Below are 22,917 nucleotides of genomic sequence, written 5' to 3'. Positions count from 1 at the left end.
CTTCTCTTCTCTCTCTCTCTTCTCTTCTCCTCTCCTCTCCTCTCCTCTCCTCTCCTCTCCTCTCCTCTCCTCTCCTCTCCTCTCTTTTCAGCCATGAAAGTCAATACTGCTTCTTGCACCCCCCAACAGTTTTCAGCAGAAGTTGTACTTACCTCTTGATTGGCATCTTTCTTCTGGAAGAAAGCAAAATCCAATAACGTATCTCAAGTTAAAATAATAATTTGCCCAGGAAGTTGAAATTATGATAAACAACCTAGAGTTACTATGCCAGTGGAAATCAGAGGGGTCACAGCCTGATCTCTGGAGACAATGTAAGTTTTAGGCTCAAGTTAAATGAAGAAAAGTTGGGAGCTCTGTGTTTTATCAGGGAACAAATGTTCCTGCAGTTTAGGCATCTGAAAATTGGGTTAACCTGGAAGAGCCAAAGGAGGGACAAGATACAGACAAGATACAGATGCCGACTGCTGGGCTGCCAGGGCAGATGTCAGCTCTTAGTTCTACAGTGGAGGTCATGGAAAAGGCTTTTTGGTAACAAGTTCTTCACTTTTTTTCTTCTTCTCCTTTTTAAAAAAAAAACTTAATTTATTTATTTATTTATTAGTAGGACTACAGTGTGAGTTTAAGTATCAAAAATAGTTACCTTGCGGGCAAGAAAGAAGAGGCCAAACATTGGTCTTACTTTCTCCACATCAACTACCTTACCTCATCTTGAACGCCCAGAGATGCTGTGGTCAACTAAATAAAGGAGTCACACAAAGGAGCCAGAAGGTGGTGGCAGAATGGGCTCCTTGTTGGGGGGACCGTGCTGCAGGTACAGATGCAGCGCCAGCCTGACCGCATCCTGCCTGCCCTGGCTCGGTGGCCAGCCACAATGCTTCATTCTTCCCTAAAATACACAGGCACCAAAGGGCTCTTGCGGCTACAGACTGGACTGCACATGCAGCCAGGCAATTTTGGACCAGAAAGGTCTTGGTTAAGTCACTGAACTGCAACTTCAGTCCATCTTTTCTCTCCTAAGCACTAAGCAATTTTTTCCACAGATGGCCATGGGGTTTCCGAGTCCTGTGGGCTTGGGTGAAGATCACAAAAATAAACACAGTAAATGTTTCAAGTCTCAGCTGTGTAGAACCTTTTACTCTCTGCTGGTTAACTATGCTTGCAAAACAGCTGGTCCCCAGTTAAAAACTGTATATGCAAAAATATACGGCCCACTGAATAAGTAGGCACAGAAAGACCTTCCTCTTGCAACCTGCTTCTGTCTGCTGAGGTCCAGGTTATGTTTGGTCTACATGAAAAAAGAGGCGGCCAAGCAAAGCACCCTTTCACAAAGACAAGCAACTGTGCTTGGATGCCCCTAGTCAGTATAAATTGCTACTGGACACATAATCCCTTGGGATTCAGAGCAGAGTATTTAGGTGAAGCAGACTCTTTCAGGGGACAAGGAGCTGGTTGCTTATTTGTTTAAACCAGAATCGATACCAGAGACTGACAAGGCCTGGAATTGTACAAGGTTTGGCCATGCATAAGCTTGGTTTTCTTGCATTTAAATTTCCCTGTCAGCTGTAGGCAGCGTTCCAGCTTGTGAAGTTTCGCTGAAATTGGAAGCAACACCAAGCTTGGCAGAAATGTGATTGTAAGGTTTAATTGAAAGAGTAAGCTCGCTATTACAAATTAATGTGGAGAAGGCAGCCATGGTGGAATCTGTCTTCGGTTCCATATGGCCCTCCACTGCTCATTGATCACACAGCCTGCTCTCATGCATTTATCCTCACAGGAGTCTCTTCACTTGCTGAGAACTATTACCCCTTTCTTACAGCTGGAAAATAGGAGATCAGAGAGTTACCTGCCTTGCTCAGAGGCACTGAAAGGAATTGATCATGGATAACTACTGATCTTTTCTTCCTTTCCAGATTGCGTATAATTTTTCCCTAACGAAAAATCACTTCTTATCTGATAAACTTACATTATGCACTGCAGAGGAAACCAAAAGCAGCAGTGTCATTTAAAAATAAATCGTTAAAAGCAAACATGGTTTTAGCAATTTACCATAATTCAGTTTGATTTTCAGTTTTCCTGCAAAAATGTCTCAAACATAATCTTATGAGTGAATGAAGCAGTAATTGTTAAAACAGACTTGGTTGATTACTGATGATCTGTGAGTCATAATTCTCCTTTTTCAGTGCAAAATTCCTTTTCTTTTTTTCCCACAAAATCACAAAATTATTTTTTCCTGACAGTATGTGTCTTATCATCAGAGAGGAAAAAGACAATGACATAGCAGTTAAAGCAGGTTAAGCATCTCCGCAGCAGAGGAATTTTGCCCTGAACTTCGCAGACGACTTCATTATAGCCTCCCTGGGTCAGATGATGTTGGCTCTTCTCCCTGCTGCTTAAGTCACCATCATATAATAATAATAAACCCTTGTTCATGTCACTCTCTCTTTCTAGGAAAAAGTTTCCACTAGGAGGCTGCAAGGTCTGGCAGAGATATGTGCATGTTCAGAAATTAAAATTTGTGTTTAAATATTATTCTATACTGTAAAATCTTGGTAGTTTTCCAAAAGGATGTTCCCAAAATTTGGACTTTTGGACAAATGTTCTTATCAACATCTGTCTCAGATGCTGATTTGATGTTGTCCTACTATTGAAAAAGCCTACCAATAGTATATGTTGGTTTTTGTTGTTGTTGTTGTCGCTGCTGCTGAAATGTGAAATTAAATATGAAATGATACCTCTTTTGTGCTGGGTTCATGTAGCAGCATGTGGATTAACAAAAGAAATCCTTCCAAGGGATTGTGAGAGTCAAGCAGCTGTAAAAAGTGCAACCGAGCTCTTAGGATTCACCTTAACAGAGGTAAGGAGTGGTAAGGGAAGAACACAGCAACACTTATCTTACAAACACAGAGCACTCATCTGACCTAGAAAAGTCTGCTGATCGGTTACACTCTGTGTGATAATGCCAGCAGCAGTTGCAAGGCTTCCCCACATATACCATTCCATAAAACTGCCTGGGCTGATGGGCTGTAGTCTGGTCTCCTTGAAGTCAAACAAGTAAATAAACAAAGTAATGTTTTGCTTCCTTGGAGGTCATACTGCCCAAGGGTGAAAGTCCAGCATCATTTGGGGTCTCTCCAGATTCCTTCCATGATAGTGAAAAATGGGGAATCAATTAGGTAACATTACTTCTTTACTTTGTTTATTTGTTAAAAATAAAGTGTGACCAAATTGCAGAAAGTTAGGTCATCACTCAGGAATCCTTGCCATGAAAATCACATTCCCCAAACTGTCCGCTCCTTCAGAAAAGCATACGTACTGCTATCTTTATCTGCTTTCCACCTTAACACAACACACAGGCAACAAGCTCTGCAGTCTGCAGTCTGCAGTCCGAAAAGCTCTTGGCACAGCCACCGATAAATCTGAAGACCTTGAGATTAATGACTCAGCTGATAGCAGCTATTAGTACTTCCCAGCCCAACACTATCACTACTGGTAGATTAAGATACTGAAACAGAGCGAGAGAAAATGTAATTTCTCTCAGCAAGGCAATTTATCATAGATAACCAACTCTCGTCTCACCTACCCAATACTCATAATGACTTTGCAAGCCTCTATAATAGAGGACCGCTGCCACCTGATAACTAAGTAAATATTTTAGTACAACAAGGTCATTACAGATAAGGCTTCTCTTCGACTGTGTCACTGACCCTACACCTTCAGGGGCAGAAAGCTCTGTAAAAATGACTGGCAGCAGGGATTAGGAAGGATCTATAACCCCAAGTCAAGCTCAAGTTCAAGCACAACAGTTTTTCCTCAAGAGCCATAAAATATTTCAGATGTAACAGAGAGAATACCAAAGGGATCTTCTGCCTCAAGTGATGCTTAGTGGCTGATGTCTGTGGGAAGGCATTTTCAGACACCAATAGCAGCAGCTGATAAAGCACTCAGGTTTTCCATTATTTGCGTGGTATATTAGAAACAACTTACCCTGCTGTGGAGGAAGGTAATGATGTTTATAAGCACTTGGGAGCAATGTGAGTCCTAGCTGGTTGGATCTGAGAAATAGGGTGCTCAGAGCTCCATCACAAGAGCAAACAGACTGGGTCAGCAGTCTGAGCTGTAGCTTTTTTCTTATTTCACATTTTCAGGCATTCAGATTTACCAAAAAGGCTGAAGTGTTTTTCACTGTTTGTTCTAATTAGTTTTCATCCATACCTTTATGATGAAGACCTAACATCTTCAGAATTTCATTTCGTTTCCAACCTGGGACCTCACAGTAAAGCAAATATTACAGTCCTTGCTCAGGAATAAGGCTTGCATGAGCTAACGAGACAAAAAAAGCGAACACAGAATTCAGCAATGACTTAAGCAAGGTCTGGTGCATAAAAGTTTAAGAGCCATAATAAAAGTAGCTTGCACCTGGAAGATAATCAAGTCCTAATATTTCATATGGGTATGGCTTTTTAATAGGCTTTGGCCCCTTAGAAACTCTGCCAAGGCTAAAGGGCAGTCTTGCTCTTCCCATAGGTGGGTTCTGGGCACATGCCTCCCTTTCTGTGGTCAGACTGCAACTGTTTCAGCAGCAATACTACCACAGAGGGAAAACCAGGGATTGAGCAGCAAGAAATAGGAAGAGCCATTCATATTAGCAGCTCAAAGCATGAAAGTCACCTCAAGTCAGGGTCTGAGCCAGTACCAGTTGAATAGAATGGTACTGTTTCCACTGGCTTTGCCCAGTGATGGGCTACGTAAAATTCACTGAAAGGCAAGTCAGTCAGTCTTGGTTTTCTTCTCAGGTGCAGTACATCAGATTCATTTCCTCCCTGTAAAAAGTGAGAGTCAGAACAGCCCTAGTTGTTGTATGAGTGACAGTGTTTTTGCTGATGACATCCTCCCAGCACGTTACTTACTTTGTACATCCTCACTGTGCTGTGTACTGAGGATGACTGACCTTCCTGCTAAGGACATAAAAAATCCCTACTTTGTCAGTATTGCCACGTATCACATCAGTGTCAACTTGAACAGTTTCTTCTTCTAGTCACTCGTTTTGTAAACCACAAGTATGCACATGTGCTTTGGACATGTGATTGATTTCTCACTCAATCAGAAGATTATTTAAGATATGTCATTATCAAATCTCTTTGTTATGTAAAGTATCTAAAATTAAAGCTGGATGTATTTAACACAGCAGTTAGAACTGATCGATTTAAAACATTTGCTTTTCTGCTTATCCTTTAAAGTCAGGTATTTATCACATGAACACTGAGTTTAGTTACATATTTTACTTGTATAGGATTCCCTTTACCTCACTCTATCAAAAATGATGGCCTACACTGCCACCAAAGTAGAGTCATTTCCTCTAAGTTACTAATAGTATAAATTACTCAAGAAATTAAGCTTTGAAAAGAGTTGTTGCAAGAGCAGGATGAAAAAAAAAATCACAAAACAGAGGCTGTCTGATGTTATTTGCAAATCACAGTATCTTTGAGTGACAACACTCATGAGTTACGACAAACGGTTTTGTCTTGTATAGCCTTGCATTGGCATTGCTGAGAACTTAGTATCTTAAATTTAATGTTCCGTGTAGAAATGTGTAGAATTCAGGAGAAACATTTTCTTACCTAGCACTGCAACCAGAGGGTGTGACACTTTCCACATTTTTGTCTTTTATTAATTCCTCTCTGGAGAAGCACCCAGTATACCAAAGATGCTACTACAGAACATGTTGCTCTTTGTGGCAACAGAGTAATTCTTCAGCAGCTCCATCAGGAATAGCATTTTAATGGTAGGATATTAAAAAATGGAGCAAAAGGAAGGAAAAAACACAACCTTGAAATTTAAAATTTATCACAGAATTGTAGGGGCTGGAAGGGACCTCTAGAGATCATCTAGTCCAACCCCTCTGACAAAGCAGGCACCCTAGACCAGCTTGTACAGGTTTTCATTGATATACCCTTTAAATTAGCCTGTTTATTACATGGTCTGCCCTTGCTGGAATCTCTAACCTGAATTCTTCGTCCTGTTCTGTACATACAGAATGCAGTTTTTGCTTCATCCTTCCCCTGTAATACTTTAAAACCTCTTTTAGTCACATTGGCTTTACAAGAGATTATCGCAGGTCAGCGTCCTCGGAATCAATACTCTCAGTCTGGGTGAGTGCAGCACTGGTGATGGTACTGCAATAAGTGTTTTATTAAATAAAACAATTGTCAATTACTTGGACTTTTCAAAAGGGAAAAAAGTTTTACCTAAAAACGTGGATCTGTCTGTGCCTGAAGCCCACTCAGCCCCTTTCAGGATCAGTTCTCAAATTATTACTGCCCGGTAAAAGTGAATTTTGAAATTTTAGTGAAGCTCAAGTTTACAGTTACAAAAGGGTCCCTTAGGATGGAAGTGGAGAGGTCAAAATACGGGAATAAAGTTTGATTCTGACATGTTAGGCTCATTCTCCCAGCAGTAATTAACAACTCTTAGTACTTACCTGTCTACAGCTTCTTCAAAGTGTCCTGTATCCATGCCAGCCTTCTCTGAAAACACAGAACTAGCCAGATGGAAAATTTACCCTGATGTGTATTTTACCACAGCATAGATCAGTACTACCTTTAATCACAGTATTCCTTGCATTGAAAAGAGGGGAATACGTCAAGTATTTTCGTAAATATAGCTACTACACATGGCAAATGTCAAGATTTTAATGACACACTTTTCAGTGCTTTCCACCTTCAAAGGGCTTCCCACTGGTTGACATGCTTTAGAGTAATGACTATCAAAACTGCCTTGTGAAGTAAGTGCTCCAAGTATTAACTTGTTTTCTGGCTTTCTTCCCTCACTCGTGTTCAACGCCCCAAAACCCTTAGAATGGGGGCTGTATTCAATCACTGCTACATAGTCCTGACACGTTATAAGCTGTTTCATGACAACATGGCTGGTGGGTAGGTAATTTTGCCACTCGATTTGGCCAACATTTTACTCTAGTGACACAACCGTCTATACCTCAAGGCTTGGCAGGGTTATGTGGATGCCTGCCATTATTATGGCTTCACTCTTTCCTCTAAGTGCCATACCCAAGGACTTCAGTGGAAGCCAGAAGCCAGAACACAGGCTTTGCATTTTGACCATAGACTTAGCTTATCTCTCACCACTTGCATCTTGCTCAGCTGTTCTTAAAGGCCAAACTTCATTCAGTAATCCTTTTTTCTTTCAATCCAGCCTTCAAGAGATGCATTCCGCAACCGCTCCTATCTACCAGATAATTATGCTTAGTTAGCTGTACTCAACAATGATGATTTCATAACACGCTACAAACAGGTGCCCATTAAATTCCTTTATTGAAGACAGAAACATTGCATAATTACAGATTTGATGAGGAAAACTGCAAATAGTATAGACTGTTTCTACTGCCAGCAAAATACAGTTATTACAGGATTTATAGACATACAAATATAAAGTGTTTCTTTCATGCCAGATGGTCTGTATGTAACAATGCCGTTAGGAGTGTTTAATTGTGCTTCTACAAAACCTTTAGAGAAGAATGAGGTAGAGTTTCCTTTAGTTTATCCAGTATTTTCTCACACATCTGCCCTTTACTGCTTTTATATGCTCAGATCCTTGTAAAATACCCTGTTAACTTTAACATTTAAAACAACAGAGACCCTTCAGAGGTGTTTACTTCTCACCCTTATGTTGCTAATTTCCCACTGCTTACATGCTACATTCCAAGAACTACTACTGCATCCTTCTAAATGCCTTGAAGGTCAGGTAGACTGGGACTTTTATCTTTCCAAATGTACTGGCCTGATAGAAATAGTTTAAAATAGCTTCAAGTCTCCATCATGGCAAAGAACATCTGACATTCTGTCACTCTTTACTGTAGACACCAGCTAGCATAAAAGCCATTTTCCAGGAGACAGAAGGAATAGGTTCGTTCTTTGTCAACATCCTCATGTATGGGACAGAAATAATGGTCTTCTACTCGTAGGTCCTGTCAGCTATTAGGCCATTAGAAGATAAACAGAAATTACAGGAACAAAATAGGCCACTGACATGTAGAAAACAGTGTCTCGGTTTTATATGGTCTGGAGCAATACTTGTTTGTTTTAATCTATTATTTTATGGTTTCATGGCATATAGAAGTGTGTTGCAGGTTTCAGCTATGCTACGAGGGGTAAAATTATGAAAATATAGGCACAGATGTAAGCATTTAAGCAACTGAATAGGAGCATTCATGAACAGAAATCTACCATGCTGCTAGGCATTTGGTATACCTGGGTAGTCTCTGTTTTGGACTCAGTGGAATGGTAATTATATTCTTCTGAACTTCCATTTTGACTGAAGTAAGGAGATAGATAATTTTACTAATTCCTAGCACATCTACTCTGGAGGCAGAAGACTTCCATTTCACTTTTTGCTCTGGTATTTGCTGCCAGTACTTTACACTTATCAAAATAATCCAGCAGGCACCAAAACTGGATAGTAGAGAGAAAAAAAAAACACAAATCTGGTATTTCACCTGAAAAGACCACAGTTATAGCAGAGACCAAATCGTAACGAAGAAGAGATTTGGCATAAAGGAAGGTGATCACATAATAAAAGGAACACTTGCATTCTTCTTGTAATTTCTTGAGATATAATACTGTAAGATAATAGTTCAGTGACACTGTGTCACAGCCCTAAAATGAAAAGCAATTTTTTATTAAAAAGATGCGAAATTCTTACCATTCGTATCTTGATCACTGTGATCATAAAGTGGAAACAGATCTGCTTCCTCATGTCAGTACTGCCTGAGATAACTTCTGAGCTCTTCCATCTCACACCTAAAATGTCTGCTACAAGCATGAGAAAATCGAGTCCTAAAGAGTTAGCAATATCAAGAGAACCAGCTCTTAGAAACTTTCCCGACTCCTGCTTGGGAGAAAAAAAGCACTAAGCTTATTTTATCTACTTCTCCCTGCGCATCTCTTTGGTCAATAACAAAACAGACCCTGGAAAAGAGGATGAAACATAATGTGAGGGACTCCAAAGCACTGGAAAATCATTCGGTACACTATGGTGTATACTTATTTCTATAAAGTCGTCTTCTCCTACCTTAACTTTATCCGGAAGATATTTTAAAGAGTTTCAAAATTCTTTACAAAAGGTCTTAAATTCTCCTTAACATCCTCCTGTTCACGTGAAACGCTTTCTTTTTTCTTTTTTTAAAGCATGGCATGAGAATTAGGAATTGTGCTAGAAATAAGACACAATAAATTAAGTTTTGTGATAAGCAAAAATGGTGTAAGTTCGTGTCCAAAGACAGGCACAAAGATTTAGCTATACTATTTCTACTAATAACTTTGAACACCACTATTTTTAGAAATGTTGGGTATGGTAAACCTTGCTACTGTGGTCAAAGATATTTATTTCCATCTCAGCTACTAATGCCATAATTTTGTTATATGTCTAAGGCTTGACTACTCTAATTCAGTATTGTTGCACACCTGCTAGGTCCTAATGTACTTGACTGGTCAAGCTCAAAGTAATGCAGAAGTTTTGTTAATGAAGTTAGACATATTTGCCAATTTTGCCATAGACAGCACTCAGATTTTGCATGGTTAAGAGAAAATAGTTCCAAATAACTATTAGGCTGAAAGCAAGGCATAAGCAGAATGACAGCAGCAACATGGTTTTCCACCAATGCAATATTGGTAATCTATTTTGCTATTATGACTACAACTATTGACGTATTTATTAAGAAGTGACTCAGCTCAACAATGATTCAAGACTTATAAATTATTTTTACAAATTTTGAATGTAGCGATAAAACACAGTAAAACAGAGGCTTGATATCTCCTAATTGCTAAAGAATGCAATTCACAAAATTTGTAGCCGAGATAATTAAAGAAGTCTGTCTCAATGCTACGTGACAAGGTGTCCCTTCAGAACAGTTGCAGTTTAATGATTCTACATTAGAAGTACTGTACTGTACTTGGCATCATTCTCTGCTGCTTAGAAAGCTTTCTGGGAAACTTATTTGTTCTGTAATAAATAACTTTGGATTAGAGTTAAAAGCAATATGATTGGTATTACTACTACTCTGCACTTACAAAGAAATTAGAACTTCTTTGTTCAGGGTCACAAAGTCAGTGTCAGTCTGTTCAGTCATTACATGTTCAGATTGTAAAGCGCAATTCTGATCCCTGATCACACCTGTAAGATGAACACTTTTTTTTTTTTTAAGTAAATTGTCACCACTGCTAAAAATAAAACTAATGCACAATTAGTCCTTATAACCATGAAATTATGTGACACCACGATAGTAAGGGGAAAAGGGTTTGCAAATCTATGTGGAAAAGAGAAAAAGACAGAAAAGAATGGTTGATTCAGGGTGTACTCAGCCAACATTTATGCCTGCCCACCTCTCAGTATACAAGCCTGCCACTGGGACGTTACAACTATTAGTAGGGTGATTCCTGTGCAAAGAGAAAAGTCTGGCACAGCCATAGTACCTGTGGAAAAGTAAGTATACAGTATACAGGAATGATCAATTTATATCTCCCTACTGAATTAGGTACAACCCAGACAAGAGTTTATCTAAGAAAGCGCAATGGAGGATAACTGCTTTTTGGATTGAGATAGTTGGACAGGTGTAAAGTAGCTGGGTAGAGAGATCTCTCACTGTCTTGGCTTTTGTCTTGTCAGATTTCCTTTCTATGTCCCAGAAAAGTCACGTTTGCTTTGCACCACTATGGGCTGAACAGATTATCTATTCTAAGCAAGGACCTTTATTAGTGCTCTAGTTAAGTAACACCAATTGCTGATACCGTAACTCTTGGCATCAGAATGGCCTGTATGAAATGCCAATTTTATGAAATGTTTTCTCATTTGAAGGACTTCCTTCCCAAGCATAAATCATATTCATCAAAATGAAAATTAAGGACACTCTCAATAATGAAAATAATAATCAAAACACTGAAGGGGGAAAGAAAGATGAAAATTAGAGTTCATCATTATCATTTTAAAGGATCAGAGTTTGTAAAACACAAATGTGAAAAGGCTGAGTCTCAACTGATCAATCCAGCTAGACATTAAATAATTGTAACCAATTATGCAAATATCAGACAACAACATGAATTTGTTGATCTTCTTTGAACAATCTCAAATTCTAATGTTAGATTATCTTAAATCTTAAATGATCAATTAACAGAACCATAACTAACTGAGTAAGAATGGATAATTGCCTAGTTATGATGTACTATTCACTTTCTATGTAAATTCACTGCAATTAAACAAATAGGGCACATGGAAGACAGATGTGCAGATGTTCTTTTACAATCTATTACTAGCTCAGGGAATACCACAGTTCCCTCCTAAATCTTACAGGCAAAAATAGGAAGAACACAATACCAAACACAATTATTTACACATATTATTTCTTTCCTTTGGTTAACAGGATAAAAAACAATGGCAGAACGCAGGATAGGACAGCATGCAAGAAGAATTTCCTGTGTGGTGCTGACCTGACATCTCCCTTTATTTAGGCTTTAAAGTTTAAAATCTAGAATCTATCCACTTGGATTTAGCAACAACCACAATGCTGAGTTGACAGCCAGAATAAAGCAAGTAACCAAATGGTAAGAACAGTTGACTATACATACACTATGTTTTAATTCTTGCAGCTAGAAAAGCCTGTGCATTTCTGTGGGTCATTACAGGTTCAACTTTATAATTCTGAAGTCTCCATCAGTTCAATAAGTGCAACAAAAGGAGAGATGTCTCCCTGGTCAGTACAGGCAGCAGTGCAAACCAAATAAGTGAAACTATTTTGTTTCCTCACATTAAATTATTTGCATCCAATTTAAGAAGAGCTTTACATTAACTTTCAAGTTCTGCACCACAGTAAAATAATTCTTCAAACTGGTCCTTACTCATTCTGACTAGTGAATAGATTAACCTTGGTACACTCATGCCTTCATGGGGATTTTTGATACGAGATACCCATCAACTCTACCAAGATTTTGTGATGTGAAGGTATCATACTCCACTTTTCCATGCATCTGAAGTTAGATTATTACAACTTTTCCTTATGCTGCTGAATTCAAGATGAATATAAGGATTTGGACTGTATACTTCAGTAATAGAAAGCTCCATGCCATGCTTTCGTTAAAGGCACTCTTTAGTTACGACAGTTGCCTCATTGGATAAAACTCCCTACCCCACTCTGCACCTTGACATATTTTTCCACACATCTTCTTAAAGAAAAATGGAAAACTACTAGCAGCTTGTAGCACATATTAAAGATACTGAACAAAGACCAGCACACTATACTGATTCAGATGGTCAGAAAAGTGAACACACAGTACTATTGCTACTGTGAAACAAAATTTTGTGCTTGCAGTTGTATTCTAAAGAGAAAACTCTTCAACAATTTAACAGTAGTTACATTACCAAAGAGAACCTCCAACTGCTCTTCATTAAAAAAAATCAGATTGGGTCACTGTGAAAGACAGCAAAAGTCATGATTTGAGGAAGCAAAGTAACTGATGGCTAAGTATGGGTTGTCTTTAACCCCCACCAAAAAACCTAAACATAAGCGCCATACATTATGATCCTACAACAGCTGTAATAAGGCATGGGTGGTCTATTAGAAATTATGTTTTGCTTTTTTAAATTATGTTAACGAATGTCAGTAATTACAAAGAATCTATAAAGCAAGAGAAATACTGTTGAATCTTCTTTAAAAAAAAGTAAAATAAAGTGCTAAGAATTTCCCTTAATATTGGTGTATCCCAACTGCAAAGCACGTTTTACCTTCACTTCTTATAGAACTCTGTTAGTGTCAGAGAAGTTCCACCAGTTTTACACTGAAGTAGCACTTTGGAATATTGATAGAGAATATAGCGATCTTTTTTGGCTAGAGATATCCTAAAGCTATTTGACAAATCCATGTGCAAAAAAAGAAAGCTAATAAATATTGCAGGCCATTTCTTAGTGAACCCTTGCAGAAGTTAATTCCCTCACTGCAGAAGTAATATAGAGCATGTAGCCCAAATAGCAGCAGAATATGAATAACTTCATACTTAATCAAAATGAAAAACAGAAGTTGAATTAAATCCCTTTCCTCCTTGAGCCAGATAACTTCTGCTGACAACATGACTTGTTCCTTAAACAGAAAGGCCCTGTGAGTGGTGAAGGGAACAAGAAAACTTTTTACTGATCTAAATCATGTTGGCTGGATGTTGAAGGAAAATCCATTTAATTGATCCTCAATCCAAAGGCTTGGTCGCTCTTGCTTCAACCAAATGAAGAGTGGTTCAACTTCTACAAGCACAGCTGTTTAATTGTGTTTTCAACGCGCTCACCCAGAAGGCGACACTATGTCAGCAGCTCCCAGATCTCTGCTATGCCAGACAAAGGGCAATTCTGGTGTCAGTATGGTTTGGCTCAGCCCTGGACATCGTGTACTGAAGGATGTATTCAACTGCTAGTGAGGTATGTCCTGCCCTATCAGTCTCTGCTTATCTCCACAGAGGTAAAAGTAGCAGGCCAACAAGTAGATGTTGCATGCTAGATCCATGCTAAGCATCTGGGCTACAGGGTGGAGTCATTATCTAACAGAATATGGATGAAGGAATCTGTGAGGCTACGAAAATTCAGGAATTCTCATACAAGCAGGTTAGAAAAGGACAGAGCATGTGGTTAAACTTAATTGTTTTTTGAACACAGAGCAAAAGGCAGAATAATGGCAATAGAACCCTGTGGACAACTAACAGGCAATTTCTCTGCTTGATACAACTTGCTCTGCTGGCGATGGCAGTTAAAATAAACCAAACAAACTGAAGAGCAGTTGAAGAGCATTTTACAAGTTTTTAGACTGTACATAAGACACAAGGAGGCACTAAGAAAACCGTCAGGAAAGTTCTATTGCTAACATTTAGCACCTCTACCAAGAAGACAGGTTTCTACTAACAAGATTACAGTAGAAAACAAAATGATTGTGTTCATATTCACTGGATTGTGGAAACAATCATCCCAGGGAGCAAACTGATGCAGAAACTAGGCTACGCATGGGCAGCTACATTTATCATTATTTGTGTTTATTCTGTCTGGAGGGTCTGAACTCTTCCACCTTCATGACACCAGCACTGTCCAATCGCTGTCTTCTCTTCCATACTGAAAGAAACCAAAAAAGGAGTTTTAGAAATAAAAAGTAGTAGTGCACAATAATGATGATAATTTGGGCTTCCAGGACATGAAAGTCATTGAACAGTTGGAGCAGGTCTAGAAAAAGCCAGAAAGATGATCAGAGGACTGGAGTGCCTCTCCTATGAATAAAAGCTGAGGGAGCTGGGCATGTTCAGCCTACAGAAGAGAAAGCTCCAGGGAGAACTCACTGCGGTACCTAAAAGGAGCTTATAAACAGGAGCAAGACTGACTTTTTACACAGGCAGATAGTAATAGGATAAAGGGGGACTGGTTTTAAAAACAAAGAAGGAAAGTTCAGATTAGAAGTTAGGAGGAAATTTTTTACTCAGAGGGTGGTGAGGCACTGGCACATGCTGCCCAGAGAAGCTGTGGATGCCCCATCGCCAGAAGTGTTCAAGGTCAGGTTGGATGGGGCTGTGAGCAGCTTGAGCTGTTGGATGGCAGCCCTGCCCACAGCAGGGAGTTGGAATTGGGTGGGTCTCTTCCCTCCAAGCCATTCCATGATTCTATGAACTTCTTAAATCTACTTTCAGAAAGATTCATACCCACCACCCTAATAGTTTACATTATTTTTTATGCTTTCTGTCTTTTATTTCAGAAAAGCTTAAAGGTACCTTGCAGCTTTATACATTTTCCAATGAGTGAACTAGAAATACACAACTAGAGATGACAGAGAATAGTCCTGCTTTGTTAAAGCTTTCTATCAATTTAATACAGTTATTCCCAGAGGTCAGTTCACTAATTTATTCCTAAATATGCCCCTGCTCAAGCTCCAGTAAACAGACACATTTGTTTTTTCTTTCTTTTTATTTTTAAGGTAGCTTTTTATTACATTCTGACTGAATGTAAAATAAAACCAATCACAAATACCACAGAGTGCAGTTAGAGAGAATTGCAACCCAAATAAAACAAGTGGTCTTCCCATATACCAGGCAGAATAGAAGGTGACCTACTACATGAAGCCGTTTCACTTCCATGGAAGTATACAGTCCCAAGGAAGCACTTTGAATCATGGAATTGGCTCTGTGTTCTAAAACTCTTCCTCACCAGTCCTATATACAACTCCAGTGAGCTCCAAAAATGCACATATGGCTCATGTATTTAAGTAAAGCAGAGGTGGACAGACTAGTGGCAGACGTAGGTTGGGAGCCCTTCACCTTTTATAGTACCATGTACAGTGAGCTTGAAAACACTTTCAAGCAAAGAATAAAGTACTGTTTTTAAAGGCTTCATGTAAGCTGAAAATACCACTTGATGATAATCCCTCCAAGCAAGAATAAGAGGAATTTCCTCCAAATCCATGCTATGTATCAGCAGGAAAGGAGATAAAGGCACATTAGAGCAGGCAAAGGAGAACATCTCCAAATCAAAATGAGTCAGAAAAAAATAATTCTAGATTCACAAAGAAATGACATTCAGCTTACTTGTGTTTTACTCTTTAGTCCAGTAAGTAAACCTTCTAAAAGACCTCTGCATGTATCATATCTACTTCTTCTTTACATCACTAATACTGCTTTTCTAGTTTTGCAGTCTGTGATGCAGTTGATTAAACACTGCTGTGGTGCTACTGAAGACCTTAGATAAAATTACTTGCTGAAAGTATCACCATCTTATGTTCCCAGGTATCAGTGTGGTAGCCCTGTGAACTGTACTAAGAAGAAGTAGATGTATCACTAGTTTAACCACAAAGCACTGCATTACCCTACTGTGAGGCAATTTTGATGAGGATGACAGTAAATGGAGAAAAAAAGAGATGTCTTTGACTTTCATGTCACTCCTTCTCAGTCACTCTCCCAGTCCTCATAAATCAGAAAGCAGAGAAAGGCTAGCAGATTACTCGGAAGTTTTGATGGCTTTAGGTACTACCATATCTTGCTCTTATGAAAACTTCAGAAATTGCAAGGGGTGGTCTAAGTTGCCATTTGACAATAGTTTGAACACAATTCCAGAACAAAAGAGAGAATGAAGATGCTCGGATCACTGTCAAGATGCTTTCATTTTCGAAAGAAAAGAAGATTTAATTTCCTTTTCTGACGCTGTCAAAGATAGAAATTAACACATCCATTACTCTTCTTTGGCTGTTTTCCTCTGGCCTACCCATTTAGATGATGCAACTTGAAAAAGATTGTTTTTTGACTACATCTTAGTTCACTGCTATGTTTGACTGTGGTGTTTAACTGTGTTATATCTCACGTAGTATAAACAGTACACTTTATCTCCTATCCACTCCTTCCAAGTTACATCATGATGTCTGCTTTAAAGACTACAGAGAACATTTGTCTATTCTCAAAGTATGGAATGCAAAAATCACAAAAACACCGCATTGGTATTTCAGTGAGTTTATTCCTACAGAAAAGAATCTCATCTCTGCATCTTCTAACTCAACCAGTTGCAGAAGACAGTGTTCTAGGACAAAATCATTCATACGCACACTATTATTGCAGACAATGTAATTATTTAATCTAAAATCTTTATCAGCCTAAGTAATCTTGATTTCCACTTGATGACAGGAAAATAAATGTATATCACAGTATGACTATTGTCTCTCTCAACTGGCATGAGAAATGAAATCAGTTCTGCCCATGAGTTTCTAATTTGTCACTCTAGCTCTAGTTCCCACTGAACAGCTGTGCATATCCAGAGAAATCCTGCTGAACATGGACAACTTACAAATGAAAAATGAGCAGCACGAAAACAGACGTAAAAACACAATAATTGAGATAATCTGAAAATGTTGAACAAGCATGCATTGTATACAAGAGAATCAGTAAATTGACATTGGATATGGATCCCTGCACCTCCTGGTCATGTGCAAATGCACGACAGTGTTTGTACTGATAGTTAGCACTGTCTCACAAATGCCCATTGTCCAACATGAAATGGATACTTTGCCTTAGTTTAGGCAAGACCACGGTACAGAGACCAAAGTTCTGTCTAGCTGTAATTTCCATGGCATTTAATTTTTCTGAACCTGCACATTCTTTGGAATAAGAGCCAAATGATATGACAATAGTCCTGTGATGCTGCAAAGAGATTTTTGTTTCCCCCTGTCCTGGGGGAATATATAAAATATCTTTCACAAAGATCCTGAAAAATCTCTTGAGATTTTAGGAATATGATATACTCCATTCTCTGTGTTACAGAAACGTTCTCTGAACGAGAATCTGAGGCCCACTTGGATATAATTCCAAGTAGATCTCTCCACAAATAGGGAAGTGCAGATATGCAACCAGCAAATACTAATTAACTCTTAGAGGGAAGCAGCTGTGATTTCCTTTAAAACAAAGTTTCTAACAATATAGTGTTCAGATTCTCCTGAGCTTTTTAAAGAAGCAGACACAGAAATACATGTACATCTCTGTATGTAATAACCCAGCAGATTTCAGGAGTGATGGATTTATTGTTCACCTGCAACTAATGAACACATGTAAATACATTCAATTCTGCATGCACAGCTATAAGGTGTAAAGATCCAAGGAACATAATGGTTAGAAGCAATATACACTGCAGCCTCCTCCTGACTCTTGAAGGAAGGCGGGATAGGTGTGGGAAGAGAAGGAGTAGAGAAGGAAGGCAGCCTCTGGAAACAGGCTGCATAAATATGCCTTGATAGTCCACTCACTATCTATTGGCCAAGGGAGAAAGACTCACATTCCAGTGCAGTCTTATAAAACAATTCTGGATTTTCAAAAGCCATTTTTCTACTGAAGGCACTTACTTGTCTTGTAATACAAACTGCTAAGTACCTAACCTGTCACACAAGACATCCAAGAACGTGCTAGAACTGACTTCAACTCTTTTTGATGCTGAGCTGTTTCAGGACTGCAATTAGAAATGATTTGTGGCAATTCAAACTAACCATGTATTGCTCAAGGCCCTAACACAGATTTCAGAAGCATCACTTAGACATCAGAAGGTAACACAAGAGTTATACAAATGCGCCTGTAGTCCAGAAGGCCAACTGCAACCTGGACTGCATCAATGGAGGGGCGGCCAGCAAGGAGAAGGAGGTGTTTGTCCTCCTCTGCTCTCCTTTTGTGAGGTCCTATCTGAAGTACTGTATCCAGGCCTGGGGCACTCAGCACAAGAAAACATGGTGGAGCTGTTGAAGTGGGTCCAGAGGAGGTCACAAAGATTATCAGAGGGCTGGAGCACCTCACCTATGAAGAAAGACTGAGGGAGCCGGGCTTGTTCAGCTTGGAGAAGAGAAGGCTCTGAGGAGACCCAATTGTGGCCTTACAGTACCTAAAAGGAGCTTAGAAACAGGAGGCAGACAGACTCTTTACACAGTGGGGAACAGTTTTAAACTAAAAGAGGGGAGATTGAGATTAGATATTACCATTCAGAGAGTGCTGCGGCACTGGCACGTGCTGCCCAGAAAAGTTATGGATGCCCCATCCCTGGAGGTGTTCAAGATCAGGTTGGATGCGGCCCTGGGCAACAACCTTTGTCCAATTTAGTGGTTGGCAACCCTGCCCACAGCAGAGAGATTGGAACTAGGTGGTCTTTAAGGTTCCTTCCATCTACATCATTCTATGATCCTATGATGAGGAAGATAGTATTGTGCCTACTGAATGTTTATGTTTATTGATTAGCCCACATTCATTTATGATTGTGGTTATTAAGACATTTCATCTATTCATTTATGTATTTCCCTTAAAAAGGAACTTGTAATAACGTTATCCAGTTTGGAAGATGAATATGGAAAAAATCTGCATCATATTTTTTCAAGATAATGAAAAAAATGGATAAATTAACCACACCAAGCAAAGACATAATATTATGTCTACACTAACATTATTAAAAAATACTTGTTTTCAAGGTTTTCATATTGTCACCATTTACTATTTTATCTGATTAAAGAAGATAAAATATCTTACCTGGATATCAGTCAGTTTATTCAGGATCCGGGTGGTTAACTGAGGTCCATTTTCCATAGTTGGAATGTGCAAATGCTGACATTGAATGAAGGTGAGAGGGTCAGGGGGAGCAGGGATGGAAAGAGAGAGAGCGAGAGAGAGAGAGAAAGAGAGAGACAGAGAGATGAAATAACATACAACTTTATATACATATAAATACCTTAGGGACAACAGGGATTTTAATAAGTATTTATCAAGTTTTCTAGACCTTCTTACAAGTTTGTTGTAATGTTTTTATAGGAGAGCATGCTCAGCCAGTGAAAAGTTAAATTAGTTGTACTATTTTGCAGCTTTCAAACAAAGGCCAATCCAAGCTCTCCAAAAGATCTGTCCAAAATGGACAATAAATCGCACAAGCCAGAGCAGAACTGCTACACACAGTATTTCATTTCAGAGTATATTGTGCAGAAATGCAACAAGTACATTTATAGTTGATAAGATTAGCACCTGGATGTCTTTCAAATTATCTTAGCACATAATATCAGTACATTTATTCCATCTTATTAATTCAAGAACTATCACTTCACATACTTTTACTGTACATGTCATATTTGATGCAACAAAGCACCTATGCATCCATCTGAAATTCTCCAGGCTTATGAATTAACTTTGTGCTGATTTAATAGCATCAACTCTGCCTAACAGGCTAAAGAAATGCCTGTGAAATTCCATCTGTACGGGAGAAATCTCCCATATGGTGCACAATACGTAGAAGCAGATGTGCATTCTCCTGACACAACTCCTCTACCACAGCTGGATTCCTTGCATTGAGGGATGAAAAACAGATATATCTAAGGAAGAATGAATGCAGTGGTTCAGAAATTTGACTCCAGACAGAAGTCCTTCCCCTCTTACCTATCCTGGAAGCCTTGTATTTTTGAAAAAAACTTTCAATAAAAGAAAGGTAGAAAAATGTATTTTTCTGTATTTCCAATCAGGCTGGGAACTATTACACACATTTTCAGGAACTGAGATTTTGTGACTTTGCTTAGTTATAAGCAGGAAAAAAAAAAAAAAAAGACCAGAAGATGAGAGGGAGTCTTCTCTTCTTACAACATATCAGCAACTCACTTAGCAAACAACATATTTGTGCCTTCCTATGATCCTCAAGCAGTACTCCTTTTCTATCTCACCTGTATGGTGGTTTTTGCTGCTGTTGCTGCTTGTTTGTCTGTTTTTCCAGCAGCAAACAATTATGAGAAAAATTCCAGAGAAGAAGGGAAAGTGATATTATCTTACCTTGCCCTTATACAAAATTTTGGAGATAGGACATACAATGCAAGCTGTTCCAGCCCCAAACATCTCCTTCACTCTGTTCTCTTCCAAGGCAGCTGTCAGGTCACTCATAGTGATGTAACGCTCAGACACTTTAAATTCTCCCTGCACAAGAAGAATCAAATGAAAAAAAATACTTACATGTTTAAAAAATAAACGTATTTTTGTTTGTTTCTCATTGTTGAAACATCTCTAACAGAACTATCTAGTATTTTTACTTAGCCCAACTGCAATGAGTCAAATTTTGGCTGTGATCTTATGATCTTTTCAAACCTCACAGTATTATTCAAGATAGACCAATGAAAAAAATGGCCTTCAAGAAAGCCAATAGTTTGCTAGGTACAGTGCTGATGATTAAGCAGCACTTTCCACTGACTTGATACAGAATATCAATACTGTATTAGGGAATAATACAGCTTAACTTGTCATGGATTATGTGACACAGGACCTGCCAACTCCTGGTCTCAAGCATTGTGAAGTTTGACTCGGTTTTGCATAAGAACTTAGCATTATACTCTTGGACAATTCCTCAGCAAAATACATTTTTTAATTCTACCTGTAATGCCAGCTAGATGCATGCATGTATGCTGCTGTCATCCACAAAAATTAACTGTGCAGCAGGTATTAGTACAGCAATTCATGTGGGACACAATCTCTAGAAAGGAAATGTTTTACTTTCTGTAAGTTCTCTAAGTATGAATAGCAACTGACTGAGGGGAAACTTTTAAAGAACAATAGTAAACACTGAACTTTCAATTTCATGGTTTTATGTAGATTTCATTGTCCTAGCAGGCCAAACTAAAGCTTAGCCCCTGCTTTACATGCATGCTTTTAAATATGGAACAGAGGTGCTTAAGAGAACAAAAAAATATTATTAGTGCTGGATAGAAGAGCATTTGGAGAGAGGGGCTGGGACACCAGACACCATGTAAGAAGAGTTTCAAGTAGGTGAGGAAATACAAGTCAGGAAGACAGTACAAAAACTAGGAGACAAGTAACTATTCAAGAGTTCTAGCAACTGGGAACAACTGTCTATCTTGTAAGGAGACATGACTGAGAATTGCATATGCACATCTACACTAGTTTTATTCCAGACTGCAGGAGTATTAGTTTGAGTAAAGATGCATAACAGTTCAATGCAGATGAACAAGTGGCAAATGTACCTACCCCATGCAGCATAGGCACTGGAATGGGCTGCAGACACTGGAATGGGCTGCCCAGGGAGGTGGTGCAGTCACCAGCTCTGGAGGTGTTCAAGGAACGTTTGGACATTGTGTTGAGGGACATGGTTCAGTGAGAACTATTGGTGATGGGTGATCCTGTGGGTTTTTTCCAACCTTGGTGATTCTATGTATGTCTATGTATTCTATGCTTAACTCTTTTCATTATGAGTTGGATTTAAATGACATAACTATGAACTGTGTATCAGGAAGTCCTTCAGTTTACACGTGGTTGGAAGCTTAGAGAATACCAGAGGAAAAGTATCACAACATGCCTTATTTCTGTTATTCTTTCCTGAACATAACTTTGAATGAAACCATGAGAAATTAGTGGAGATACAGGGTCCTGATGAATAAAGTACAGCTGTGATCATATATGGTAATCATTTATACCCTTGCTTTATGTTAATGGTGATAGTAGACTTAAGGAGAATGTTCATGTTAAATACTATACAGAGCTAACAAGTTCAGTATTGTTCCATGTGATAGATACGGGTTTTCTGATGATGATGCCCAGAATCTCATCTCTTAATTCTCATTTAGGTTAAGGGATTTGACCAAATTAGTTGAACTTTTGGATAAAGAGGAAAAGGAATGCTTACTTTAGTAGATTTTGTGAGAGTTGAAACCACTACTGGCATGGCCAAAGCACTCACCCAGTTGCATGCCAAATCCAAAATGCTTTGTCTTGTCACTCCTGGAAGGATGATGCCATCTAAAGGTGGAGTTGCCAGTTCATTTTCTATCACATACAAGAGAAAGCAAAATAAACAACAACAACAAAAAATTAACATTAAAATCTTAGCTCTGTAATATGAAAGATTCTCAGAGTTATGTGAACACAAATCGCACAAATTCAACTACAGTAAGTTGTTGAGTGTTTGGAACCTTTCAAATATACCTGACTGGATGGTGAAGAAATATATTTAATTTATTAATTAATATATGGCTAAAGCCTGGTAGCAAAATTTATTCCTCAGTGTATTATGGATTCACTGTGCAGTTACAGGGAACAGCTCAGTCTTCAAATTCAGCCTACAGAGACACAAAAGAAAGTCATACCTAATAATGCCAAGGCAGATGATGACTCTCTCTGAACTGCTTTACTTTATTTTGGTACATGGGGTTCAGTATTTCTACTTCCAAACATTAAAATGAAACATTTGCAGGGAATTTTAAGGCTTATTTACTGAACTAGCAAAGAAGTAAAAACTTTGGTAAATGCTTCTTGAGAAGACACCTCCCTAATGATCTTTCCTCTTGGTCTAGATGTCTTTTTTTTGTCTCCTAATTTTGTCTTTACTCAAAAAGAGCAGTCCCAATAA

At 38.7% G+C, this 22,917-nt stretch overlaps 1 protein-coding gene across 1 annotated transcript in view; it reads right to left on the bottom strand.

Annotated features, from left to right (window-relative positions):
- Positions 1–7,306: 7,306 nt before the first annotated feature.
- BCAT1 (branched chain amino acid transaminase 1) overlaps positions 7,307–22,917 on the bottom strand; it is a 63,317-nt gene continuing 47,706 nt past the window's right edge. Inside the window, exons 8-11 of the mRNA XM_003202509.3 lie at positions 22,249–22,334; positions 20,337–20,477; positions 19,059–19,133; positions 7,307–14,145 (exon numbers count right to left, since the gene is read on the bottom strand). Coding sequence (XP_003202557.1) covers positions 14,104–14,145; positions 19,059–19,133; positions 20,337–20,477; positions 22,249–22,334 — 344 coding nt within the window. The 3' untranslated portion in view covers positions 7,307–14,103. The remainder of the gene's footprint in view (positions 14,146–19,058; positions 19,134–20,336; positions 20,478–22,248; positions 22,335–22,917) is intronic.

This window comes from Meleagris gallopavo, chromosome 1, assembly GCF_000146605.3.
Source record: "Meleagris gallopavo isolate NT-WF06-2002-E0010 breed Aviagen turkey brand Nicholas breeding stock chromosome 1, Turkey_5.1, whole genome shotgun sequence".
Taxonomy (NCBI): Eukaryota; Metazoa; Chordata; class Aves; order Galliformes; family Phasianidae; genus Meleagris; species Meleagris gallopavo.
The sequence above is the reverse complement of the archived record's forward strand: the minus strand, read 5'-3'. Positions and strand labels throughout refer to the sequence as shown.